The sequence below is a fragment of the Zasmidium cellare genome, assembly GCF_010093935.1.
Source record: "Zasmidium cellare ATCC 36951 unplaced genomic scaffold M409scaffold_36, whole genome shotgun sequence".
Classification (NCBI taxonomy): Eukaryota; Fungi; Ascomycota; class Dothideomycetes; order Mycosphaerellales; family Mycosphaerellaceae; genus Zasmidium; species Zasmidium cellare.
The window spans coordinates 276,232-301,985 of record NW_022986980.1 but is presented as its reverse complement, the minus strand read 5'-3'; the positions used below and the strand labels follow the sequence as shown (position 1 = coordinate 301,985).

Below are 25,754 nucleotides of genomic sequence, written 5' to 3'. Positions count from 1 at the left end.
AATGCTCACCTGTCGTAAAAGCGTCGTGATATCTGGAAATGTAGCGGATTCCGTGCTTACCCACAAACCACATCGAGGACGCCCGACACGAACGACATGCGTATGCATCTCGACACGCGAAATAGGCTTGTCTCTACCAGTGTTCGAGGTGCAGTCCGGCGGCTAAGTGACTTTTGATTTGTCAATCGGCCATAGACGCGAGGCACGCATCTCCATGTCGACATGATTCGACCATCATCACAGTCATGATTGCTTGCAGCAAGTACCTGCGACCTGCGCGTCTGCATGTGACCCTTGGTCCTTCAAGGTGAGATACCAAGATACCAACAGCGTGGGCAGACAGGCAGGGAGGCCTAAACCGGAGGCAGCCATAGATAGTCCTGGATCGTCGCCGCCGCCGACAGTCTGACAAGGATTCGATGATGACGGTCAGCCAATGGATTCCTCTTCAATTGCAGCTGCCCAGTCGTAACATGTTAAAATGGCATCTTCTCCATGGAGGCGTCGACCACCTCAGCCCCAGGCTGTTCGTAACTCATCTGAGACACGCCGGGAAGGCACAAGGCTTGCGCAAGCTGTTGCCTCCCAAGAGAGTGTTGGCCGAGCCATCTAGTGTTTCGGCAGTGAAGCCGAAGACCGTCATTGTCGTGTGATCAAGGATGGTCGCAATTGGACAGGCAGGAGCGTGTCTTTTCCTGTTCTGCGACTTGCATGGTCATCGACTTTGGTCGAGCATCTGTAGTCGTGCTTTAGGCTGGTGGTGCTCGGCCGCGGCGGCCCGCAAGGCGACTTGATGGAAGTCAACCTGGGGTCAAACAGGCAGCTGATGATCTGGGGATCCACTGAGGATCGCGAACGAGCAACGCCACTGGCCACAGAGGCATCTCCGTCTGCTTGCTGCAGCTCGCTTTGCTTGCAGCACGCAGCAGCTACCCGAGCGGCCATGTGCACCTCTTGCGCGCACCAATGATGTAATGCCGGTAGCGAACGTGTCGGAGATTTTGCTGGCGGACGTGGGAAGCTATGGGCGGGAGGGCCATAAACTCGAGGACGGCTCGCGAGCAACCAGACTTTCCGCTGAGCCTCAGCGTCAACGTTGCCCTTGTCACGTCCATCTGAGGTAATTCGGGGAGATAATAAAATCGGTTTCGCGGGTTACGCGACGGGTCGGACAGGAAGCTTCAGACCGAGGTTTGGCTGCAGCCATGGCGCGTGGGATGGCTGTACGGACGATCTCCAGGCCATGAGTGCACCGGGTATCTGCATACTGCCATGCAGGCATCCGACGTCGACGTCAGTGGAGATGGCGCTCGACGAGGCCGTATTTTGCGATTGCTCGAAGCGGATAGAGAGATGCTGCTGGAGCAGGGGGAGGACGGAGGTGGCCACGATAGTAGTGTGAGCGAGGCCATCCGCGTCCCCAGGCTGGCAGCAGACAAAGCGCGGGAGGTGTGGAGCTGTGGGTGGTGGTGGCAGACCCCTCGTTTGGCGGGTGGCGGCGATGATTGGACAGAGGCACCCTTGCATGACTCCTCAATAGCGCAGATAGGCGGCGGCGGCGGAGCTGTAGTTGGACACAGGCAACGCAGTGAGCAGCAGCAGTCTGCGCAGGTGCATTATCTAGCCAAGGCGTTTCGGCGGGCGAGCTGGGAGCGTTGTTGGATGGGCGAATACGCGATGGCGAAGGCGGCGGGCAGGGTTCAGACTCGCAGCGCAGCATGGTGCTAGTCGAGGTGCTCTGCAAGCAATCATGCTGCTCATGCGTCGCGGGACGGGCAGATCGCAGATGGAAGGGGGTGGGCGAGCAGCGCGCGAGTGAATGATGTGAGGTGCGGCCGGCCGTCAGTCATCGGCAGGATGGATACATACGTAGGGTTAAGACCAGCCACGCCCCGTCGTCGACGGGCCAGCTGTTCGATTCGTGCTCGGATATTGAGCGTGCAGAAGGCGTGCATTACTGCATTGATTGATTGCATTACCCTCCCGCGAGACGAAAAGACGCTGCTGCTGCTGCTGCTTCTCCTGCTGCTTCGCTGGCTGCCGCAGCCGCAGACGCAGACCGCATCGCCATCACGCCAGTCATCTCTGCTGGTCCCCGATCCAACAACGGGCCCTCGACCAACGAGCAGTGCCGTCGTCCACGAGGCCGTTCGCTGCGGCAGCGCCCGCGCAGATCACCGTTCGTCGGGAACAACTTACACTTGGACCACCACCACCACCAGGCCGAGCGACATCAGATCTGGTCGGCCAGGCTGAAGACAGGTGAGCAGCATCTCCAACCAGCAAGTGAGGTCCTGCCATCATCACCTCTCCTCTGGACCACGAGGCCACACACACTCCACACGCCGCCCGCTGCTGCAGCACCGACTGTCTGTTGTAGTACACCGCTCCCGTCGCTACCGCCGCCGTGGACAGTGCCCAGCACGGCATCGAATCAGACACGCGCTCATCTATAAGCCCATTCGCAGCACCCAAGGCGAGACACACCGACTCACCAACACTGCCTCTTGGCGCCGCATTGGACAGGTGAGTGCAATATCTTCCTCTCCCGCACCCAGACTCCATCCTCGCCAGCGCAGCCCAGCGCCCACTCTGCCCCCCATCGCGCCATCTGCCCGGCGTCGCTGGCCTGGTATCTGGCACTGCTGCCCGACCCAGACCGGCGTCTTGGCCATCCCTTGCTTCGACCTCACCTGGAGTGTAACCCCAACTCCAGCAGACGAGACGAGACGGGACCAGACTGTTCATGCGAGCTTGGTCGGGGCTGCTCCTGGCCGGTAAAATTGGCGACGGTGCTGTTGGAGCATCTCCTGGCCGCCGGTTCTCCGCAAATTCGTCGGCCGTGTGGTTATTCTTGTGCGTGCTGTTGGAATGGATGAGGCTGACAAAATGTGCTGAAGAAGCCGTGAAAGCGAGCCAGCCAGGCGGGGTTTCGTCATCTCAGCCCGCGACCAGCAGCAGACAGAGCTTGTGCCACGCGCCGGCCGCTCGGCGTCGTTGCGAGCCCTCACTTCTGCTCTCGCCCATCCACATCCGTCGCCCGTTGTTCGCGACGCTGCCTGCCACCCGCCATCCGCCTTGCTTGAGCCTCGCGCCCGCACCATCCCTTCGCGCCCGCCCTCGCCATCCCAGTCGCCGTCGCAGGCCCCGCCAGCAGGGTTCTCCAGCACGCAGCGAGCTTATCTGCACCGCGCGCAAACTTTGGGATCGTGCAGAAGGGAGCGCTCCGGCCCTGGTCGCGAAGCTACTACCGACCGCTGCTGCTGCTGCTGCTCCACTCTGCGAACAACACCTCATCGCGCGCCGTCCTCGTCGCCGGCACCTCACAATATCCCACGACCGCCCCGATCCATACTGTCGCGACCGCCGAGCATATCCAGTCCCTCACCGCCACCGGCGCGCAGCTCGAGACATCGTCGCTGATTGCCGCGACCTTGTGCAACATCGCCGCCGAACCGCGCCCTCTCTCATGCCAGGTCGCGGGATGTGATGCTGGCCGTGTCGCATCGCAGCTCCGAAGCATATTCTACATTACACCGCCGTGCCATGGAAGAGTCGGGCACGATCAATCCAGCCGCTCTCAATTCGCAGGGTAAGTCAGCACTGGCCTCACCGGCCCTGCCGTGCCACGCGCGATGGATGTCATGGTCCATGTCGTGACAGAAACCCCTCCATTGCCATATCCACTAGATACAGAATCTGTTCTGACTCTTCTCCGCTACAGCAACGACAATCCACCCCGACCTTTTCGCGCAACCCAGCCCACACGCAGGCAAAAAACGTGGCCGGTCCGAGTCTGATGGTTACGGAGCGTCTGTACATGACAACGAAGGTGGTACGTACAATGGACAATACAATGATAGAGTTGGACTGGCATCGAGATGCCCAAAATGCTGACGTCTTGCAACCAGATGACGCCAAGAACAGACCGAAAAAGATAAAGGCAAGCGACAGTCCTGCACCTTCCTCAAACAATATCAATATGTCACTCGCCGCTGCACACCGGCCGGTGCAGACGCCGCAGATCAAGACCCAATCTCTACCACAGCCGTCGCCATCGCAGGCCTCGCCACAACGTTCAACGCCAGGTTCTGCCACCAAGGGCCCGGTGGTCAAAGCGTTACCCACGGTTAGGGACCATACCACTGACCAACTCGGCCCAGAAGGTGACGAGTACATCCCACGAGAAATCGATCCCGATGGCGAAAGGAAAGTCTCCAAGGATGGATATCCGCTGGAAGGCCGCAAATACAAATGTCGAACCTTTCAGGTACCGAACCGTGGCGAGAAGCTCTTCATGCTCGCCACCGAATGCGCTCGCGTGTTAGGCTACCGTGACTCGTATCTCTTATTCAACAAGAACAGATCACTTTACAAGATTATTGCCAACCAACAGGAAAAGGACAACCTCATTCATCAGGAAATCCTACCCTATTCTTACCGTTCGCGACAGATTGCGATTGTGACGGCCCGATCAATGTTTCGACAATTCGGCAGCCGTCTGATAGAGGGTGGACGTCGTGTGCGAGACGACTACTGGGAAGCCAAAGCCAGGAAGCAAGGCTTCACAGAGGAAGATGCTGCTGGAGAGAAGCGACCTGGTGCTGCAAAGGCTCGTGAGCAGGCAGCTGCTGAGCAAGCCCATGCCAGTACCCTGACCTCTCTACCCCAAGGCGAGATCATCTACAGCAACCATGGACATGGTTTTGATGGTCAGCCGCCCGGTCTGGGTGCTGTATCGCTGGCACCTCTCCCGATGATCCACCTGCCCAGTGATGAACTGCGCTCGAACACGATGGGTGCTAACATAATACGACCCAGGCAGGAGGTGTCTGGTCCACCTTATGCTGATCGGATTCAGGCCAGCAACCCGACCGAGATTCTGACCCAAGCCAACCAGGCCACCGACTGGAACAAGCAGCTGGGCGCTACTCGTGCACACCGTGCTAAGTACCTCGATGACTACTGGAAACGTCCGCATGAACAGCCGACGACAGAGCCTCAGCCAGGCCAGGGCGATGCCAACACCGTCGCGCCCCCGAACCTGCAGAGTCCTCATGCTGTGACTGGCATGTCTCACCATCGAGGCCAGGATTCGATATCGCAAGGTGGCTCACAGATGATCGGCCAGAACTATGGAGCCTACCAGAATCCACAGAATCCTATGGCGTCTCCAGTGCAGCCCATTCACCGACAGCCACCTCCCAGCCAGATGCACCAAGGTTCGCCTTCTATGGGAATGAGTGCATCGTCGAGTCATCGTCAGACTCCATCGTACGGCGGATATCCTCAAAATCAGATGTGGCCGCCACAGCCTCAGCCGTCGCCTCTGTCGCAGTCGCATGTTTCTGGGTATGGCCAGCAACAACACCACTCTCAGATGCCACCGCCGCAAATGCCGCAACCCGGCATGGGCTACCCACAGATGGGCCAAATGGGCAACCCGGCCTACGCTGGCATGAACCGTAGCATGTACCAGCCAAGTCCCAGCCCGCAACAGTTCAACATGGGACCGCAATCAGCTGCAGGACATCAGCCAGGAATGCAAGGCTGGTCGACGCCAGGTTCCGGCAGCATGCCCCAATACGGATATCAATGATGAAGAAGATCGAACATCTATCTTTACCCCTTCGACTGTAAATCCTTGGATCGAAATGGCTTTATCGGCATCTCGCGCGCGTTTTCATCATCATCATCCTTGCATGCGGAAAGGCGTTCTTGACGGGGTGGGGATCCTTACGCGTGCATGCATGCATCTTCTCGATCGATAAAGCGCGAGCCCTGTCTGTCTGTCTGCATGTCAGCTACAGCTCATCCATCATCATCATTATCAACATCGATACACCACCACCACTATCATCATCGGCATCGGCTCCAAATCCCTGCTTCCTTCCTCCTCTCACGACGGTCTCGGCTATCTGGACTTCTTTCGCGGGTGCGTGCGTGCGTGTGCGTGCGGGATCAGGTACTTCTGCGTTTGAATTGCATCTTGTTGTCGCGTCTGCTCCTGGGTTTTTTGTTTTCGAAGGTCTGTCAGTCACATCACGGTAATAGCATAGCGATTCGGGTCCAAGTTTTGGGGGATTTTGATTTTTGAGGGAAGAGACTTTTTCCAACACAGGTGACGATACCCAGATTGTTGCTTTTGTTTATTTTGAACCTTTAGTCATTTATTTGCTGCGTATGCGATGCATGGGGCTTTTTTCCAATTTGTTCTTTTAAGTAGAGAGGTAGCGTAGTGGGTATATGATTGCATGAAATTTTGTTGATTTTTTAGCTCAATTGAACACGAACTTGAATGGTTTCAGAGAGACGACAGAAGGAGCAACAACGAACTGGGAAGACGAGGAAAGTGACAGGACGAGAGAAGTGTGATGAGTGACATTGTTATATGACCGTTTCTCCCCCGTCTCCAATATTTAACTTTCTTTGGCTTGTTCTGCTTTTTGCTTGCTTGCTGTTCACCTCTCTCCGTAGTGGTGTGCTCTGACGTGGCAGCAGCCCCGTCTTCCGTCCGTGTTGGCTGGCTGCTGCGCTTGCAAGTCACCACTCCAGTCCTCCATGCGCTTGCGCTCCTCCTGTATGCGCGTGTGTTGCGTTCCATCACACGCTTGCTTGCTGCTGGTTAGATGTGTGATGTGTGATGTACGATAGGTGGTGGGTGGGAAAGCAGTGTGGGACTGTTTTGGGAGGTTGTGTTTGTTGGTGGTGGTGTGGTTACGACTCCTCACACCACCTTCATCAATGGCTACTACCAAGCGTTCGACCCACCCATCCATCCATTCATTCTTCTGCTCAAAAATGTGACAGCCTCTCTCCCTCTCCCGTTCACACAAGATTAAGTTTAATCTTCCTCTTCCCCGTACTCTCCTCGGCCTCATCCGAAATCCTCACCTGGACCTTCTGGAAAAGCTCCACCTTCTTCTCCCCTTTCTCCCCAACCACCAAACTATACTCCTCCGCATCAAACACACTCTCCGGTTCCTTTCCATCGCCACCCAAATCCCTCAGACGGATCAACCCTTCGATCCCGAATCTCGGCACGAAGACCACGAAGCCATTGCTGAAGATGCGCATCACGAAGCCGTCTTCGGTGAGGATCCGTCCCTTGAGCGCCTGTCCGACGTAGTACTCCACGCTGGCGCGCCCGGCCATTTGGGCGTTGCGGTGGCGGACGTTGATGTTCTTGCAGACGGCTTCGAGTTTGGATCTCGATTGCAGGGAGGCGTCGAGGGGTTCGTAGTCGATGGCGGCGGCGAGTTGGCGGTGGGCTTCGAGGTCGGCATAGCGACGGATCGGGGAGGTGAAGTGCGTGTAGATTTCTGAGGCGAGGCCGTAGTGCCGGAATTCTGGGTAGGCTTGCGTGCCGGAGCAGAAGTACTCGGCGCTCATCATGCAGCGGGTCGCGAGGATGCGGACGAGGGTGTTGAAGAAGGGTTCAGTCGGGTCCGTGCAGGTATCGAGGCTGTCGGCGAGGGCTTTGGAGGAGTCGGAGCGGAGTTCGAGGTTCTTTTTCACTTTCAGTTGGTTGGAGAGTTCTTCGAAGTTGGATTTGGGGGGTGGGGCGTGGCGGCGGAGGAGGGCGGTTTGGGGGAAGGCGGAGTAGTTCTTGCCCGCGACGCTGATGTTGGCGAGGAGCATAAATTCTTCGACGAGTTGGTTCGTGTCGAGGAGTTGTTTGGTTTTGACGTCTACGGGGTCGGAAGTCTCGCTTTCGGCCTCGACTCGGACTTCTGGGCTGGCCAGATTGAGTGCTCCTGCGGCCATGCGTTTTGCTCGCAGCTTTTTGGAGAGCATCATCAAGTGACGCATGCCTTGGGTGAGCTCGTCTTGTTGGGACTGGTCGTCGATGCGCAGCTGAGCACGCTCGTACCTGAACGCTTCTCGGCTTCTGATGACACTCTTGGTGAATATAGCGTTGACAATATCGGCGTTTTGATTGAGCTCCCACAAGACGCTGAAGGCGTACCGCTCCACGTAGGGCTTTAACGAACACAGGTCAGTACCCAGGAGCATCGGCAGCATGTCGATACGCTTGTCGACGAGATAGACAGTTGTACCTCTCAGCGCTGCTTCCTTGTCCATGGCGTTGTTTGGCTTGACGAAGTGAGAGACATCTGCGATGTGAACGCCAACTTCAAAATTGCCGTTCGGCAGAAGTTTTGCATGCAGTGCATCATCAATGTCAACACATCCAGGCGGGTCGATAGAGCAGACAAATAGGTCTCTGAGGTCTCGCCGGCCTTTCCAGCCAGGATCGGAAGTATCGGCGGGTACTTTCCAGTCATGGCCTTCAGCAGGCAGACAGTCGAGGACAGACTTGGGAAAAGGTCTGTATTGCACATCCCATTCGAGCAACAGAGCTTCAGTCTCAGCTCCCTTCGTCTCCAGTTCACCCAAGCTACGGATGAAATGGCCGATAGGATAGCGTGACTCTCTGTCCCAAGAGTCGATAGTGACCAGCACACGCTTGCCGAGCAGCTCTCCAGCCTGGCGTGTGCGAACCTTGATCTTTGGGATGCGCTTGTCCATGGGTATGAGGAAGACAGTCTGCTGTGCTCGGCTCTGCTTCGCGTCCGATCGCACAGAATCCCGATCCACGTGGCCAACGTATTGTCTCCAGTTGCGTTTGATAATGCCAACGACCTTTGCAGTAGGCTGTGGCTTGCCTTCAGCAACTTTTCCATGCGCACGCTTGACCTCTTCTTGCAGCGCTCGCCGCTCCTGCTCAGAAACAACCGCTTCGGCAGATTCATCCTCATTCTCTGCGTTCTCGTTCTTGGTCAAGTCATCTTCCTCAATGACCTTGGTTGAGGGGGCTTTCCACTGATCCTTGGGCAACACCTCCAACACCACAATGTCACCAGAAACCGCCCGGTTGCTATTTTCTCTACCCTGGATAATGAGTGGCCGATCAAATGCAGGCACATGCACCGTACCCTCGAGGTAGTTGTATGGAGAGACGCTGAAAGTCCCCTGGTGAAGCGACCCAGCTTTGACACCAGTGAGCATCGCAGACATAGACATGTAGTCGGGATACAGCATTTTGGCCTTGGCGTCTCGTGTTGCTCTCTGATCGCGGCTTGCAGCAACCATATCGAGCAAACGGTCTGCATCAGGTAGCCCGGACACGTAGTCTTGCAGACCCAAGGCAATCAATCCATCGTCTTTCGCCTTTCGCAAGTTTTCTCTGTCATCAGAAAGCATGACCACAGCAGGACACCGTGCGTTCTTGCGAGCTTTGACTGCATCTTGCAGATGTGCAGCGTACCAAGCGCATGCCTTTCGCACAGCACGATCGTTGCGGTCGTTTATGGACTCGCCTGCGTCCCGAGTCACGTAGGTTTCTAGCCGAAAGTCGTTGAAGAAGACGTAGAATCTCTTGCCTTCGTTCTTGGTCAAGGCAATCAAGCGGTGGTACAAGGGTAGTGACCGGTTCTTGACCTCTTCGAGAACGGTCTGCAGCACGATCACGTCCCGAGCTGCATCCTCTGCCTCGAAAAGATCCATAGCAGAAAGAAATGCATTAGTGTCTGGGACCAGGTAATGTCCTTGTGGAAATTGAGTCGTTCCGGCTGGAGTCGCCGACAGTATAGGCGGATCTGACTTGCCATGGAATCCAGCAGGAGCGAGATCGATGCATGTTGAGCAGAGTTGCGAAGAGCAGGGGATGTCTTGTCGTAGGTAGAGTTCGCGGACGACTTTTTGGACTTTTCCAGACCTGAGTGTCCGCAGGTAGGTTTTGCTGCTCAGTGTCGTGCTCGGCGTAGTCGAGGACGCGTATGAGCGCTTGAGGGAGGTCATTCTGTCGATGGATCTCTCCTCTGGTTTGCGATGTTTGTGCTTGTCGGATGTTTGAGGTTTGAGTTTGATGTTCAGATGCTTGGCAAGATGCTCATCAGCCACTCATCAGCCACTTGCACGTACACATGCCGATCCCAGGGTCCCGGCGTTTGCCACTCATCACTCCGCACCTCGTCACTCGAGGACCTGCTCTCTTCCATCAACACCACCTCTCTACTCCTGAGCTGAGACCACCCCGTACGCATCATGCCGCCTATACCGGGCATGGTGCATTGGCACAGCCTGCTTGCCAGGCACGCCAAGAGCCTGAAGTGAGTTGCATCAACATCAGCTCTGTCTCGCACGTCGACTGACGCATCCCAGGGCTGCCTTGTCCAAGGGCCTGAAGGCGATTGACGCGCAGGTGGCACAGGCCGGCCAGCAACGAGCAGCATTGGAACCTGTGCTTGCACGCAACGCTCCCAAACAACCATTACACCCCCTCGCACGTATCCGCCAGAGCCAGTCCCGCTGGTTCTCTACCACCCGCCGGTCGATTGACAACTCCGTCCGCCATTTCTCCTCTGCGTCTGGTCGTTCGGGTGTCAAGTATGACCGCGCATCCTTCCCAAAGTCGACCATCGGTTCAAAAGTTCAATCTTCATCCGGCCGTGCCCCATTCGCTTCGACTCTGCGCCCCAACTTGACTGGTGGTACGCTTGGAAGAACAGCTGGAGGATATACAACAGGTTCGGGCAGAGTCGGTGGAGCGAGATACTTCTCTCATGGACCAGTTAGCCAGGCCCAGGTAGTACAGAATGTCTCTCAAGCTGTGAGGGCATTCTTCGTATCCGGCCAAAAGGCTCAGTTCGACGGCGTCTCTGCCAATGGGGAGAAGAGATTCAAGGCCGTCTCGAGCCTGCAAGAGGAGACTGGCCGCAAGATGCGTGATCTCCCAAAGGCTACACCTGGCTCTTGGATCGACTTCCAGGTGAACCCAACCATCACCGCACTCACATCGCTCAACTCCGTCGCTGGCTACTCCACGTCCACCACTGCGTCTGCCGACCACCTCAACACCGATGGTCTCCTTGACGCGCTCTCCGTCGACTTCTCCCGTGGCCTGAAGGATCTGGCTGCCGTCTTCAATGACCTCAAGCGCTTGTCCGCCTTGGGAGATCTCCCGATCACATACGAAGGCTCTCACCTGCGTGTGCACTTTCCTGGGTGCGATAAAGAAACCGTTGAGCAGCTATGTGAAGAACTGGACGTACAACGGGGAACGGTCATCCAAGACGAAGCTTTTGACTCCTTCGCGGGAACCGAGATCGCCTTGCTTTTCCCCTTTGCTCCTAGCAACAAAGCCTCCATCACAGAGGAGTCGGCATACAGCGAGCTCTTTGAAAAAGCCAAGCCGCTCATGGCTCCCGAAAGGCACGTAATCAGCTTACAGGATATGCTCACGCCATCGGGAAGCCCAGCGTACTCGACACAATCCGACACCGGTTTCGAAGACATCGTCCTCGAAGACGCAAATCCCTGGCTCTCCTCGCCCTCGGGATACCACTCCGTCCGCTCTGGCAGCGCGTACGGCTCAGACAAACACAGCCCACTGGAATACCAGGGCTTTGAAGGAATTTACAAATTCATCGAGGAACTCGATGCGGTCCGCAGGTAGACCGACGAGATTGGCCTGCTTTTTTTCGGTTGCAAATTGAATGGTCCCCACTCTCCTATGTAGGAATTAACAGTACTGAGATTTGCTTGAAATGATACCCAGAGATTTTTAAAATACTTGGTCGACTCGCTCTCATTCAATCTGTTCCATTAGTGGTATGGGGTTCTATGTCTATGTCTATCTACCATGTGTCGCTTTTGATGCATCGTCCTTGATGCAATGCCCTCGCATCAAGCAATCCTGAAGGGTATCTCATCCCATGTGCGCCTTTTCATCATCATCGTCAACAAACGCCGCCATTACTCCAACCATGCACGCTCATCAACCCTCCTCAACAAAACAATCTCCCATCAAAACAACTCCCAGTAAGCTCCCCTCTTTCTCGATCTTCACTTCTCCACCTCAGGCAACAACAGCCTAGCAACAAACTTCAAATCCCACGCCCTCACCCCCATATCCCCCGGCGACACCCTCGCATCCCGAATCCGCACCATATCCGCCTCTTGCAGCGCCAGACGATTCAGCCACAGAGCCGGGAGTTTGCCCACATCGTCCGCCTGCTCTCTGTACGACCGATTGCAGCTGAAAGGCTGCGTGAGGCCGGGGACGACGATCAGTCGACCGTCCGGGGTGGTCGTGGTTCGTGGCGGGAGGTTGCGCGTGCGGAGGAGCATGATGAGGATGTCGGCGAAGTGGGAGCCTTGCGGGCAGAGGTGGCGGGGTGGGTGGTCGAGGGGCCAGTTGGAAGGGCGGACGGGGAAGGCGAGGGGGAGGGGCATGTCTCTGTCGATGGGGGCGTCCGGTGCTTGGGGTGGTGCGGGGTCCGCGTCGAAGGTTCTGTAGAGGCCGGACATGCGTTCGATGCAGTTGAGGAGGACGGCGGAGGAGATGACGGTGGCGAAGCCGGAGACTTGGCTTCGCTGGAGGAGGCGGCGCTCGAGTTCGTTCAGGATGGATTTGGCGAGGTTGGAGCAGCGGCATTCGATGGCTGCGAGGAGCTGGGTGAAGATGAGCTCGCGGTTGTTTGGGGGCAGTGCGGTGTATTGGCCATCTTGCTGGCCCGCCCACTGACTCGGCGTGGTTTCATCGCTGGGTGCCTCTACTGTGTTGTAGACGGCTTCGAGTTCTGCGGAGTTTCGTAAAGTGAGGATGAAGGTCCCCACCCAGAGCTCGACGGTGTCTTTGAGCAGCTCGTTCTGGATGGTGTAGGATGATCTGCCAGTCTGGGATTGCAGAGCCTTGTATCCATTGGCCTGCTCCTGTCTAACCATGTCCTGAACGCGCTCCAGGGTGGACCTGAGGAACGGCGAGGACTCTTCGGCAATGCATGCATCTGCAACGCGGTTGAGGTACTCTTCGATCTTGCCAGACAGTCCCTCGCGGTCGTCGAGTAGCCAAATGTCCGTCCGTGGAGGCTCAGTCGTGTTGGCATTCTCGTCTCTCATGAAAGGTGGGATGTTCTCTTCCATGGAGGACATGTAATTCACGAGTCCTGAGACGTGCTTCTTGACGGGGAACGTCATAGCGAGGTCCGAGTAAAAGAAAAACCGAACTTCAATACGCCCCTGAGAGGAAGTCAGCCGTTGACTCTTCAATGATGCCGGTGTGGCTTCCGATGAGGACATACCTGTACTTGCTGTTCTTCCAGTCCACGAACAGCTGCTGGCACTTCGATCTTGGCCTTGGAATAGAACAAGCCCACCGACCACAAGGTAAATGCATTTGCCAATTTGGTGCGCACGCATTTTCCCTTCCACACTCGAGCCGAATCGACCGATTTGCAGGTGTTGCAAGGCGTGCCTTCAGAGCATGGCTTCTTCAACATCCGGCATCGCATGCAAGCGCCTTGCTTGCGCATAACTTGGACTTCTTGACGTCTGGTGGTCTCAAAGCGGGCTCTGGTGCGATTCTTGGGATTTGGGGGCAAGTAGCTCGAGCCATCAGAAGGCTGGTTCACTCGCATCGTGGCTACAACACGGTCAGAACAATATCTCTCTCGAAGGTTATATCCACTTGGAACGATTTGCAAGACTCACCAGTCATCTTGCCAAACGTCCGAGCGTTGGAAGCGTTTGTAGCCCTCCGAGATTTCCGACCTGGCTTGCCATTGACTTGAGTTGGATGAAGAGTCGGCGTGGAATCATCTGCACTAGCATCGCTCGGTTGGGGTCGATCGGTACCTGGAGCTAAAGCATGTGAGCCAAAATGTTCTAACTCCTCATTCGCAGCTGAGGCTGTCTGCATGAGCGGTGAAGGAACTGATGCAGCGTTCACCGCATCCACAGGCGGCGAAGGCTGGCTGGCATGGCTGGCATGTTCGCTGGCAGGCATTATGGCTGGATCGGTCACTGGTTCGATGGAAAATGCAGGTTCATTTGCAGCGGTCTGCAATTGCTGCACGAAGAGTTGTGAATCGACGCCATCAGCAAAGTCGTTGACAGCTGCTGGATGCTCTGGAGGATTACCACCAGCCAGTTGGGATGCTTCCGCTAGTGTGAGGAGTCCATCTTCGTCTTGTGCAGGTAAGAACGAAGTGTTCAGACCGGCCGTGTAGTCGACAAGTGGGTACTCGATTGGACTAGGTACTTGTTCGGATTGCTCGCGATGGCGGCGGGCTTCTGCAGTCTGCTGATGGACCGCTTGATAGATTTTCTGTTTCTCGTCGTGAGAGACCAACGGACAGCGTCGAAGCAAGTGGCTGATGAGGTTGTCCGCACGACCCTTGGGGAACTGCAGACTGGTCAGGTGTTGATCGTTTGAAGCTGGAGGAATTCGACGTTACCACTTCATCGCATTTGCGACTACACACGAACGTTAGCAACTCTGTCACATCAATCAAATCGATGATCGAACATACCAAGTATGAGAGTATCGATTGCTCGCATCGGCCACTTTGTTCCCGCGAGTGAAGTACTCACTGCGAAGTGTCAGCTGTTTGTGCGTTGGCAAAAAATGAATCGAATGACATACCTCACGACGGCATTGGGCCGACGACCCATGCTGGGCGAGCACCCAAAAAGCGTGAAAAGGTGGTGGTATGGCGGTGGTGTGAAAGGAGCGGCAGAATGATCGCTCTAGTGCAAGCGGTGAGAGCTTTCACAGGTACCGTCTTCTCCCGCGTGCACGGATGTAAAGACTTGGACGTGCAACCAAAACCCCCTTTGGTATGCGAGCGATTGTGTTGGAAGTCGAACGTGAGGGTGTCAGTCGAGATTCAAGCGGAAGAAAACAAAAGAAACGGTGTCAAAAGTGGTTGCAATGCCAACGAGCAGACGGGTGTTGCCGAATCTGAAGAAGAGGAAGGAGCGCAGTTGACATGAAACGCAGAGACAGCTTTCGCACACTCCAATGTTGCTGATTCTGTCTGGCGAGGCACTGTCAAGCCTCCCATTTGCGCCTTACGCTTTCCAAATAGACCGCCTCAACCAAGCAATACAAGTCCCATTTTCTCGTGCTCTTCAATTCACCCTTACTTTCCCGTCTTTGTCTTCTTCTTCGGCCGCTCGACCTTGGCCTCTGTGTCGCTCTCGCTGCCCGCATCGCCGTCTGCATCGTCCATCTCCACGTCGCTGCCTCCTGAGCTCTTAGCATCGCTGTCGAATTCCTCAGCAACGTCTGACTCTGACTCCTCCTGGAAATCCTCGTCCACACTCTCATCGTCTTCGTCGGCACTGCCACGATCTCTTGCTACGACTTCCTCGTCATCGCTGCTAACCAAGTCGGGATCGTTTGCGAGAGCCGCAGCCAGCATGCCAGTGTCACCGTCCATCTCGTTCTTCGTTTTGATGTTCTTCGCCTTTAAGAAGTTCTCCAGTGGCGACTGTTCCTCACGGTTAATGTTGGAAAATTGATGCTCCCCGTTGCCACTCTTCAGTGAGACCGTGATGTCGAATGTGCGGCTGGCACTAACAGCTCCGCCCACGCGGCTCATGGTGACTGTAGCAATTTGCTCGAAGGAGATGTATGTCGCGGGCTTGGGAACGAAGAGGAAGGCGCGGTCCAGGCAGAAGAGGTGGCCTTCATTGGCCTTGATGCTACACTTGACGCCACTCTGGTGGTGATGGCTGTCGAATTCGGGCGAGGGTTGAATGAGTCTCTTGCCAGTCAAGCCGTGGAAGATCTTGGACATGACTCGGCCAATTGGCTCCTCGTACCTAGGTAGAAGCTTGCCGGCGTACTTCTCCTTGAGCTCCTCCTCGGTCATGTTGAGCTCGATCGCCACCTCCTCGTCCCGCTTGAACTGCATGACCAAGAATGGGTAGCGTGTCTGACCTTGCCGCAAAGGTGGGTCCAAGCCAATACAGATGAGTTGATGGATGTCGTCTGGCTTGGGTAGAACAAAGAAGCGCTTGGCGCTCTCGTAGGAGATCTTGTAGTCGTATGTCTTTCCGCGAAGTCTGAACGAGCTCTCGTAGAGGTCCACGTCAAATCGTCCACGGGGCGTAAGGTGCAGGACTTCCTGGAAGGTGGCGAATGTGTCTCCCGCGACCTCTCCAATCTCAGCCTTGTTCATGAGACTCTCGTAGAAGAGGTTGGCCGCATTTTGCTCCTCTGCCTCCTCTTCGTCGGCATCGTCCTCCTTGGCTCTCTTCTCTGTACCGGGTATGTAGAATCGCACTTCGGTCAACTGGTCCAAGGCACCACCCATCTTCTTGCCCTTGCCTCTTGCGCCACCGAGATGGCCATTCGTACCGGAGTCGTCGTTGTCTGCGGGTAATGAGAACTCGACTGCTACTTCGTTCTTGCCGGCCAAGTTGGTGTTTGAGATCTCGGTGTAGGGTATTTCGAACGCAGGTTGGTTTCGCACGTTGAAAGTGAGCTCGTTGCGACCCAACTCATTCTTACCCCAGTTCCAACCACGCAGCGCGTGCTCCTTGTGCTCGAACGGAACGCCATACCAGACCTTGAAGCATTTCGAGATCGTGTCGAAGTCCTGCGCTGAAAGTCAGATATCCATAGCTACCTCCACATCTTGTCGCACGCACCTCGTCCTTGAACCCATCCAACTGCACCACGCCATGACTGCGCGAATAGATCTTCAGCTCGTATCCTCGTGCCGCTCTACTCCATTGTGCGCTCTGGAATTCGGCCTTGTCGATCGTGAAGGTGGTGCCGCCGGATGGCTTCCAGCCCAGTCCAGACTCGGCGAGTCTACACTTGCCGGGTTGCTTCGAGAGGTCGAGGTAGATGTCGTCGAAAGACTCCCTGGCTTGCTTGTTAACAACTGCAACTACCATGATGAAGGTGTGACTGGTGGAAAATCGAGGTCGATGAGGCGCAATCGCAGCAACTTACATTTTCAGAGAAGTCGCGCACGGCTTTAAGGTAGGCAGAAGTCAGTGTTTGCGCGCAGCGGGTGACTGCCGCCTCGATGAAAGGGAAGGTGCCAGGAAGAGCTGGGTTGTCGCCGACTCGAGAGGGTGTCACGGAAGGTGTGCGAAGTGGCCGACGAGCTGCAGGTTGCAGAGTGAGGGTGAGTAGGTGAGGACGTCGATGGCTTGAGAAGAAAGTGGGTTGTTAAAGGCGGCAGAGTGAAGTGGAGTGAACATCTCGAAGTCGCGTGAAGCCGCGAAACGCGACAAGGGTCGGAGCGCACTCCGCTTGATCACATGGCTTGGCATCGAACATGAGATTCACTTTCCAGTCGCATTCCTCACTGTCACATGCAAATGCAATATATAGTGTCTAGCGAATAATTGTATATCGCGAGTATCCACGGTTATGCCTGCCTCGCACTTGCGTCCATATCATGTCTTTTCCAGAGGACTTGCCTCGGATTTTTCGTACATAAACTCTATACTAACCGAACGGCCAGCGATCGCCGCATTGGTGGAAAGGAGCGCCACTCATCTAACCTCCTCGTTGCGTGTTGAACATGAATCCCATCTGAAGACGTCTATGTAAAAGGCTACGACTGTCGCTTGTACAACGCGAGACGAGCTGTTTCCTGAAGATGCTCCGTCTCCCGTCAGTCCGCAATCGAGTAGCCATCACTTTCTTGGTCTTCGTGGCTGTCTTGCTACTCTACACAGGTATGCTTCCAGCCAGACTCATCCAGCAAGGACTAACACGCCATTTCCTGCAGGCTATGGATGGTATGGCCCTTCACTGCGACGACAAAAGCCGTTATCTGCAAAACTGGACAAGGTCCCGCTTCGACTTCTCCCGCTTGGAGACAGCATCACCGAGGGCCGATTTGGCCAAGGCAACAATGGCTACCGATTGAACCTCCGCAACCAACTCCTGCAGTCCGGCTACACAGTCGACTTCATTGGCTCCCTCAGCGATGGCGAAGACAACCCCGATGGCGAGCACGAAGGGCACGGCGGCTTCCACATCAAAGAGATTCAAGCGAAGATTCTTGAAAACGGCATCCTCAATCAACATCCAAATTTGATCCTCTTGCATGCTGGCTCCAACGATTTGACTTGGCTTTTCGGCTGGCTTCCACCTCAAGATCCTTACGAGGAAACTCCGCAGCGCTTCGAGTCGCTTCTGGACACGATCTTGTGCGAATGTCCTGACGCTGTTCTTCTCATGGGCCAGATCGTCGACAACAAGGAGTACAATGCATCGCAGCGAATTCAAGGGTTCAACAAGAAAGTGGAGATCATCGCAGAGCAGAGACGAGCTTCAGGCTTCAAGGTCCAAGCAGTGGACCATTTCGGAGTCTCGGGGTAAGTCATGAGCAAGTCATGCACAGATACGTGAATGCTCACACATGCTTAGAGATCTTATACAACCTGATTTCATCCATCCCACGGACGGTGGATACGAACATATGGCTAATCAATGGTTCCATGCCATACAAAACCTCCCAGCGGATTGGATACAGCCTGCGAGGGAGCCTGGCCTTGATGCTACTGAGAATTGTAAAGCAAAAGTTCCGTCGTGATCTGAACGGCTAAGATCACTTCCGCAGGTCGCATGTCATTCATCTATGAATCGATCGATGATCGCTCGGAAAGCGAATCAGCGGTTGTGGTCAAATGCTGGCATGCATCCGAAAGGCTCATGTTGTTTGATGGCAACGAGGGCTCGAGACGCGAAAGCAGAGTCTCTTGTACTACACGCACACGAAGCTCGGCGACAGATTTGATGACAGTCAACTCGAAAGCGAGGAAGCCGTATTGGGCATGTGGAATCAATTCATGTTTGCACGGCTTGATTTGTCGCTCGGTGTTGGCGATGAGCGTGTGGACGAAGCCTCGTAGATCGTGAGGTTGCATTCATGACATGGCTCTTCGTTTTGAAGCACGTCAGAACAGATAGACACTCACGTGTATCAGAGTCGACGGCTGCATCAGTTCTGTTCTCGTCTTTCTGGACTCACATGCCATTCCATGCGATTCCCTCGGCTCGTTGACGTGCTTCCGGATGTGACGATGGTCATGCTGTCTCACCACGTTTTGGGACACCAAGCCTCTACTATGACCACCAGTGATCACTTCTGTTTCAAGTGTTGCGCGGAAAGCCATCACTTGCCGCATCCGACATTCCCTGACCCTCATCTGAAGCCGGACGAAGCTGCCTTTTGGGGTGTTTGACATTCACAGTCCGATTTCACCAAACCTCCGACGGGTCGACCTTGATATTCTCGCCATTGGCGCGAACGGTCTTCCGCTGCTTGTCTCGTTTAAGCGGCTTGCGCATGTCGTATGCATCGCTACCGTCATTATAGTAATCCGTAATCCTGCGATAAACGGAGTAGCTGCCAGGACAAGATACAGTCAGCATAAGTTACGGTGGGCAAGTCTTGGCCGCGGATTAGTACACACCCCATCTTTTTGTAGAGCTTGATGGCTGCCTCGTTCTCAACCCGGACGAACAGGTCAACAAACCATGCGTTTTCCTCATCGCCCACCTTCTCCAGTGCTTCCGACAGCTTCGTGGCATAGCCGAGGCGTCTCGCTGCCGGCGATACCGTCAAGCATGTGATGTGAGCATGCCATGGAAGGTAGTTGGGCCATTTCTTCCGGTAGATGGTCAATCCTGGATCGTATGGCTCTACTGGAGCAGGGAATGGAGACGATTCGACTTTTCCAAGTACTGTCACGGCAATGATTAGTCAATGGCAGGGGATGGTAGGTGACTTCTGGGCAGTGAGTCGGACAGGCCGACGCATGAACATACTGTAAGCTTCGATCTGACCTGAAGGACCTTCGATGACCTTGCAGAGCTGGGGCCATTTGGTGAAGTATTCCAAGTAGAAGCCGATGTTGTAGGTCTCCGTCAAGTGGTCCAAGTTGCATGGGTTGAACTTGAGCAGGTCCATCGGCGTCATGGGCCGGATGGACGCCATCGTGGGTGATGTATTTTTTTGCCTGTTGATGGTGGTGGTGGTCTCGCGTAAGAAGTCAAGATGCAGGTGCAGGGATCACAATCCGCCCCGCAAGTGCGAACATGTGGCTGGCGCGCGACAAGCCAGCCTTCTCTTCCACAACAACAACATCGCCTGTCACAAGAGCCGCGTCGGAGCAGAAGGCCTCGGTATCGCTACCTATTCCTGCCCATTACATGATCCTGTGCTCGCCAGGCTAAGCAATCCGTCCGATGGTATGTCAGGCATAGGATTGGACCCGGATCCTACGGGCTCGAATGCCAACCCTTCCTGGGAGCGATTAACGAACGCCGTGTGGTATGAACTCCCTTGCTTGGTCCTATCGTGAAAGGCACCCGCACAATCGCTGGACCCTGTCAAGGCCGTCGGCTACGGAAGATGACGCTCCACTGTCAGCTGCGAAACTGCGAAACGGCGAGAGTGCCGCGAACCGGCCAGCATACAAATACATGTACCCTATGTGATCCTTCCTATGGGAATTGCGACCGCGATCATCCTGAACTGGGTAATTTCTGACGTCGCGTATTACTCTTATGCTGTCGTAGTAATCCTTTTCGTCTCACTTGTCTTCGCTTCTCTTTTCCTTCTCTCTCGCTCGCAGACCTTCGACTCAAGATGACGTCGACACAGGATAGCTGGCTGCAAGATGCCACCCGCTTCAGCAGCATTCCCCTTCTTGTCGGTGTCACCGGCTTGCTGATCGCCTTACTCGCAAATGTTGCCTACAAGCTGTTCTTCCACCCACTGCGAGAATACCCGGGCCCGCTGTTGTGGCGCCTCACAAGTCTCCCGTCCGACTACCACTCGTTCAACGGCACCTTGGTCTTCAAGCTACGAGAGATTCACCTCAAGTACGGCGAGTCAGTTCGGATTAGTCCTAACGAGTTGAGCTTCACACAATCAAGAGCTTGGAAAGACATCTACGCGGCAAGAAACCCAGAGTTTCCGAAGGACCATCGAAGGACCGCGTTGTCTCCCAATGGCTACTACAGCATTCTCAACGCGCCCAAGGATGAACATGCGAGGTTCCGCAGACTGCTGGCTCATGCATTCTCCGAAAAGGTAAGCAAGCATCACAAGCTCTCAACGTGAAGGTGATTTCTGATGCCGATGGTGACGCAGGGATTGCGCGAACAAGAGCCACGCATTAGGCAATATATGGACTTGCTGGTCGATCGCTTGAACGAATGTGTCCGATCAGGACATGCTACGAACATGGTAGACTGGTATACGTCCTGGTAAGTTGATCAACCCGAGCTTGACAACCTCGACTGACGGTCTCAGTGTATTCGATGTCATTGGAGATCTGAGCTGGGGCGAATCCTTCGGCGGGCTGGAGAATCGAGAAGTCCACGAATGGGTACCAGCGGTAATGGGCAACACACGCTATGTCTTCCGGGCATCGGCCTTGACACGATGGGTGAGAAAGGAGCTTAAAAAGAGTGAATTCGCGTGAGCTAATATTGCTACAGGGCCTTGGAAACTTCAAGAACTGGCTAGTAGACAACAAGACACTCGAATCGCGCAAGAAGAACTTTGCTCTCGCTGCACAGAAAGCTGAGAAGCGAGCTGCCCAAAAAGGCGAATCTCGAGGAGACTTCTGGGACAGGGTCTTGATCAAATCAGCGGATGACAACTCCAGTGGTGAAGGTAAGACGAGATTCGACCCCGTGGTAATGGCCTATCGCTGACACTGAACAAGGTATGGTAAAGGAAGAGATGGTGAACAACGCTGCCGTTCTGGTTCTGGGAGGTGCAGAGACAAGCGCGTCAACTTTGTCCGCCACTACGTACTTGTTGCTTAAGAACCCAGAGGTTATGAAGAAGCTCGTAGAGGAGACCAGGTCTACTTTCAAGTCAAGCGACGACATCGGTGAGAAGTACCGCATCGTAATGCAACGAGCTATGACTGACCATAAACGCTACTAGATGTGTACTCTGTCAACCGCCTTCCTTACCAATTTGCCGTCCTCGAGGAGACAATGCGTTTCTATCCACCAGTGCCGGATCAAGCCCAACGCATTCCACCGGCGGGCGGTGGTGTCGTTAACGACAAGTTCATCCCTGAATGGGTACAGTCATTTCATGCTTATATCAATCTTGCCTTATGTACTGATGAAACGTTTGCAGACAACTCTCCACGTCCCACAAATGGCGGTAAATTTCATGCCCCAGAACTTCCACCGTGCATGGGACTTCGTTCCCGAACGCTGGCTCGACGATGCTCCAGCAGAGTTCGCCAACGACGACAAAGCTGCCTTCCAGCCCTTCACTATCGGCAACAGGAACTGCATCGGCAGGAATCTGGCGTATGCTGAGATGCGGTTGGTTCTGGCCAAGGTCATCTACAACTTCGATATGGAGCTCGATGAGAAGGCGACGGGCAATTGGTGGGATCAGAGGGCTTGGGGTGTGTGGAGCAAGGGTCCTCTCATGGTGAAGTTGACGGCTGCGAAGCACTGAAGGCTTGAATATTAGTGCTTAGCAATGATAGAAAGCGTTCATGAGAAGGATAGCGATGGTTGGCAGAAGGATGGTTCCGAGATGCCACGCAAGGCTTACTTCTGGGCAGGCTATTGTCCTTAACTATTTTATAGCCCGGTGGTCATTCGTCCCAGTATACCCAGTTCAAGTCGCGAGATTCTTCTCTTCATATGTCAACCTGACCCTGAAGCCCGCGTGGTGGGAAAGCTTGGTCGCGATCCCTGAAGATCCTCAACCAAGCTGCGTCAGCAGTCTCCCAGGGTTACGACCTGTCCTTCGACGGCGCGTGTCACTTCGCGGCCGCGCGACTCCGTGTGAGATACTCCCTGACATCCATCATTCAATGGCGAGCATTTCCAAACCACATTCCCTTCATCATCCCTCACTAATGTAAGTTGTCCCAAAATCTCTCGCCAAGCCATACCCGTCTAATCACACGTCGCACAGTCCCATCCCTTGCTCCCGCCGCCACGGCCCTCTTTCGCCGTAGAGTAATGTTCCGTCGGTTCCTACCCTTCATCCTCGTCGGCGCGCTGAGCACCCTCTTCCTCCTCAGCGTCTTCTCCGGCCGCCAGCTCTCATGGCGCAACATCCCCCAACTCATAGGTCTTGGCGAAGGGTATGGACCGACGGTAGAGCAGATTGCTAGTGGGGAGAACATCCTACCGGATCTGAGGGAGGGGAAGACTCAACCGGACGAAGAAGAATGGAGGACTTTCAAGGAGCCGAAGATCGAGAATATGTCGCCGTATCCGCAGGGGAAGACGAAGCCGGCTGGGAGTAATTATACCAAGACGTTGGTCGTTCCCAGGTTAAAGAGTGAGCCTGTTGGGTGGATTGAAAAAGAGCTTGGGGATTTGATCGAGAGTAAGCTGCTTAAGACGGCGGTGTATACGGTGGATGATCGAAAGGCGAAGTTGCACCCGCCGAAGAATAAGGGTCATGAGGTGATGGTGTATCTGAGCTTTATCATCGACAACTATGAGGATCTGCCGGATGTCTCTATCTTCATGCACGCGCATCGTTTCGCGTGGCATAACAATGAGATTATGGATACAGATGCGGCGCAGATGGTGAGGCATTTGAGTCCTGAGAGAGTGACCAGGGAAGGCTACATGAATTTGAGGTGTCACTGGGATCCTGGCTGTCCGGACCATATCCATCCTGGCGAAACAACACGGAACAGCGACAAGCAAGAAGAGGTAATCCTGGGCGACTGCTGGAGTGAGCTGTTTCCTTTCGAGCCCATACCCACAGTCCTAGCGCAGCCATGTTGTGCGCAATTCGCCGTGTCTAGGGAGACGATTCTTAGGATCCCCAAGATGAGGTACATCTTCATGCGGGACTGGATTACCCGGACGGAATTGAGCGACTACCTGAGCGGACGGATCTTTGAATACACCTGGCAATACATCTTCTCCGCGGCGCCGATCCATTGCCCCAGCATGAGCGCGTGCTATTGTGACGGCTACGGTTTATGTTTCGGCACTCCTGAAAACTTCGACAGATGGTTCGAGACACGATTTCGTTTGAACGAGTACAAAGAGGACCTTCGAGTGTGGGAGGAGAAGGCAGATAAGATCGAGCAGTGGAGGAAAGACACGAAGGACGGGAAATTCTTGGAAGAGGCGGAGTTGTTCGTGCCTGAGTACGGGAAGGATGTGAAGTTAAGGAACAAGATTCGAGAGTTGCAGGCTGACTTGGACAAGAGCAAGAAAGAGGCTTTCGAGAGGGGGAAGGATCCCGAGCAGAGGGCAAAGGAGAGTGGGAGGGAGTGGAAAGAGGGCGATGGATTTTGAAGGTGAGGAATGTATGATGTTGGAGACAGTACTACTGGATTGAGCGTTTCAGCGACATTGGAGAGGCGTTCTTTTGGGTCATACGGAGGGATTGTACAGACAACCAAGAATCATACGACAGAAGGACATATGCACTCATCCATGCCACAATGGCATTCAAACGACTCTCCCATACCATCTTCACTGTCTGGGGCAATCTATTACTGGCGACCTCGAGACCAGTCCGTCAACACTCTGGTGATGGATTCCTGTGCCAGGAAAAGGAACAGCAACAACTTCGAAGAATGCAATGCTGCTGACCACCGTCTAGGGCCGCCTTGTCTTACGACATCCCAGCTGAATCGCAGCCATTTCTCAACCATCTTCTAGCAGACTGCGCACACATCAGCTCTCATCTCACGACCAAAATCAAACAAGACCACTTACTGCCAATAACCCCATTCACCGGAATATCAATCGAAGTCGTATAACTCGCAGCATCACTCAACAGATAAACATACGCGCCTCCAAGCTCCTCGACCTCAGCCAGTCTCGGGATGCCGCCGTAATACTTCAATTGCTGCTCCCAGTCGGGCTGTTGCGGCACCCAGTATGTCATCGCCGTCTTGACGAGTCCTGGACTGACGGAGTTGACGCGGATGTTGTGTGGCGCCCATTCCATAGCTCTGAGAGACAGGTGGTCAATGAAGGTTTCCAGGTTTGGGAAGGGGCAAACTTACAGGGTGTGTGTCATGTTTCGGACACCTGCTTTGGAGGCTCCGTAGGGCGCTGAGGGGACTCTCTGTTTGTTTCGTTAACATCGTCTGCAGGACTTGGACTGTCTCAAGGAAAAACCTTATTCGGCCGATAGGACGCCATCGACGCCGTGAAAACGATCGATCCCTTCACGCCCTGCTTGATGAACGCCAGAGCCGCCACCCGCGCACAGTAAAAAGACCCGTAAACCTACACATTCGTCAACAAAATCCCTCAGACGACGCCTCCATCAACCATACATTGATACTCCACAACTGCTCAATCTCCTCCGTAGCTGCAAGCAAAGAACCAAAAAATCAGCAATCATCCTCCGCCACAAGTCCAGGATACCTTCCATCCTCCGGCAGAGTACACATACTAAAATCCAACGCAGCCTTATGCTTCGTCCGCCCAGCATTCACCACCATCCCATGCAGTCCCCTCGCTTCCTTGAGAATCCTCTCAACGGCTTCAGTGACATTCGCCTCGTTGGTGACGTCCGCTTTGATCGCGTGGAGTTTGCCCGGGTGTTGTTTGGAGACGGAGGCGAATTCGTCGCCTGTGTCGCCGATGTCGATGGAGTAGACTGCGGCGGCGGAGTTGGAGAGGCAGCAGTCTGCGATGCCGAGGCCGATGCCGCGGTTTGCTGGGGAGGTGTTCAGTCGTCATGTCTTTTTTTTTGAGATGGAGGTAAGTGGTGGGTGTACCTCCTGTGATGGCGATGACTTTGCCGGCGAGGGTGATTTGTTTTTGGGGGTTTGGGGTTGGTGGTGAGGATGCCATGTTGGAAAACTTCTACTTGAACGACAATGAAAGCGAGGAATAGGGTATTTTATCAATAGCGGTGTATGCTACGACACGATATGTCAACTATACTTGTACCTTTTGTCCTTCGTCGCCAGAGCCTTGCCAAAAGGCTTGAGCCAATCGTTGA

At 54.7% G+C, this 25,754-nt stretch overlaps 10 protein-coding genes across 10 annotated transcripts; 5 read left to right on the top strand and 5 right to left on the bottom strand.

Annotated features, from left to right (window-relative positions):
• Nucleotides 1-3,489: 3,489 nt before the first annotated feature.
• On the top strand, nt 3,490-5,599 carry M409DRAFT_37434 (uncharacterized protein; the record flags this gene model as incomplete). The annotated part of the gene is made up of 3 exons (XM_033810731.1): nt 3,490-3,592; nt 3,725-3,864; nt 3,923-5,599. The coding sequence occupies 3 exons, from the start codon at nt 3,490-3,492 to the stop codon at nt 5,597-5,599; spliced, it is 1,920 nt and encodes a 639-aa protein (XP_033663232.1).
• Nucleotides 5,600-6,828: 1,229 nt separating this feature from the next.
• On the bottom strand, nt 6,829-9,804 carry M409DRAFT_27346 (uncharacterized protein; the record flags this gene model as incomplete). The annotated part of the gene is made up of 1 exon (XM_033808537.1): nt 6,829-9,804. One exon carries the CDS (start codon nt 9,802-9,804, stop codon nt 6,829-6,831), a length of 2,976 nt encoding a protein of 991 aa, XP_033663231.1.
• A 246-nt stretch (nt 9,805-10,050) lies between these two features.
• Nucleotides 10,051-11,461, top strand: M409DRAFT_69230 (uncharacterized protein; the record flags this gene model as incomplete). Its single annotated transcript, XM_033818190.1, has 2 exons — nt 10,051-10,115; nt 10,168-11,461. 2 exons carry the CDS (start codon nt 10,051-10,053, stop codon nt 11,459-11,461), a joined length of 1,359 nt encoding a protein of 452 aa, XP_033663230.1.
• A 389-nt stretch (nt 11,462-11,850) lies between these two features.
• On the bottom strand, nt 11,851-14,460 carry M409DRAFT_58437 (uncharacterized protein; the record flags this gene model as incomplete). Its single annotated transcript, XM_033813912.1, has 6 exons — nt 11,851-13,026; nt 13,089-13,429; nt 13,498-14,191; nt 14,244-14,262; nt 14,319-14,378; nt 14,432-14,460. 6 exons carry the CDS (start codon nt 14,458-14,460, stop codon nt 11,851-11,853), a joined length of 2,319 nt encoding a protein of 772 aa, XP_033663229.1.
• Nucleotides 14,461-14,930: 470 nt separating this feature from the next.
• Nucleotides 14,931-16,698, bottom strand: M409DRAFT_58436 (uncharacterized protein; the record flags this gene model as incomplete). The annotated part of the gene is made up of 2 exons (XM_033813911.1): nt 14,931-16,394; nt 16,447-16,698. 2 exons carry the CDS (start codon nt 16,696-16,698, stop codon nt 14,931-14,933), a joined length of 1,716 nt encoding a protein of 571 aa, XP_033663228.1.
• A 716-nt stretch (nt 16,699-17,414) lies between these two features.
• Nucleotides 17,415-18,356, top strand: M409DRAFT_58435 (carbohydrate esterase family 3 protein; the record flags this gene model as incomplete). Its single annotated transcript, XM_033813910.1, has 3 exons — nt 17,415-17,493; nt 17,547-18,138; nt 18,191-18,356. 3 exons carry the CDS (start codon nt 17,415-17,417, stop codon nt 18,354-18,356), a joined length of 837 nt encoding a protein of 278 aa, XP_033663227.1.
• A 668-nt stretch (nt 18,357-19,024) lies between these two features.
• Nucleotides 19,025-19,763, bottom strand: M409DRAFT_69228 (uncharacterized protein; the record flags this gene model as incomplete). The annotated part of the gene is made up of 3 exons (XM_033818189.1): nt 19,025-19,172; nt 19,240-19,510; nt 19,595-19,763. 3 exons carry the CDS (start codon nt 19,761-19,763, stop codon nt 19,025-19,027), a joined length of 588 nt encoding a protein of 195 aa, XP_033663226.1.
• A 654-nt stretch (nt 19,764-20,417) lies between these two features.
• Nucleotides 20,418-22,265, top strand: M409DRAFT_27340 (uncharacterized protein; the record flags this gene model as incomplete). Its single annotated transcript, XM_033808536.1, has 7 exons — nt 20,418-20,864; nt 20,925-21,040; nt 21,087-21,222; nt 21,275-21,452; nt 21,505-21,675; nt 21,732-21,874; nt 21,933-22,265. The coding sequence occupies 7 exons, from the start codon at nt 20,418-20,420 to the stop codon at nt 22,263-22,265; spliced, it is 1,524 nt and encodes a 507-aa protein (XP_033663225.1).
• A 515-nt stretch (nt 22,266-22,780) lies between these two features.
• Nucleotides 22,781-24,085, top strand: M409DRAFT_27339 (uncharacterized protein; the record flags this gene model as incomplete). Its single annotated transcript, XM_033808535.1, has 1 exon — nt 22,781-24,085. The coding sequence occupies one exon, from the start codon at nt 22,781-22,783 to the stop codon at nt 24,083-24,085; it is 1,305 nt and encodes a 434-aa protein (XP_033663224.1).
• Nucleotides 24,086-24,439: 354 nt separating this feature from the next.
• Nucleotides 24,440-25,603, bottom strand: M409DRAFT_27338 (uncharacterized protein; the record flags this gene model as incomplete). Its single annotated transcript, XM_033808534.1, has 7 exons — nt 24,440-24,450; nt 24,512-24,750; nt 24,805-24,866; nt 24,920-25,030; nt 25,081-25,115; nt 25,200-25,466; nt 25,528-25,603. 7 exons carry the CDS (start codon nt 25,601-25,603, stop codon nt 24,440-24,442), a joined length of 801 nt encoding a protein of 266 aa, XP_033663223.1.
• Nucleotides 25,604-25,754: the final 151 nt, after the last annotated feature.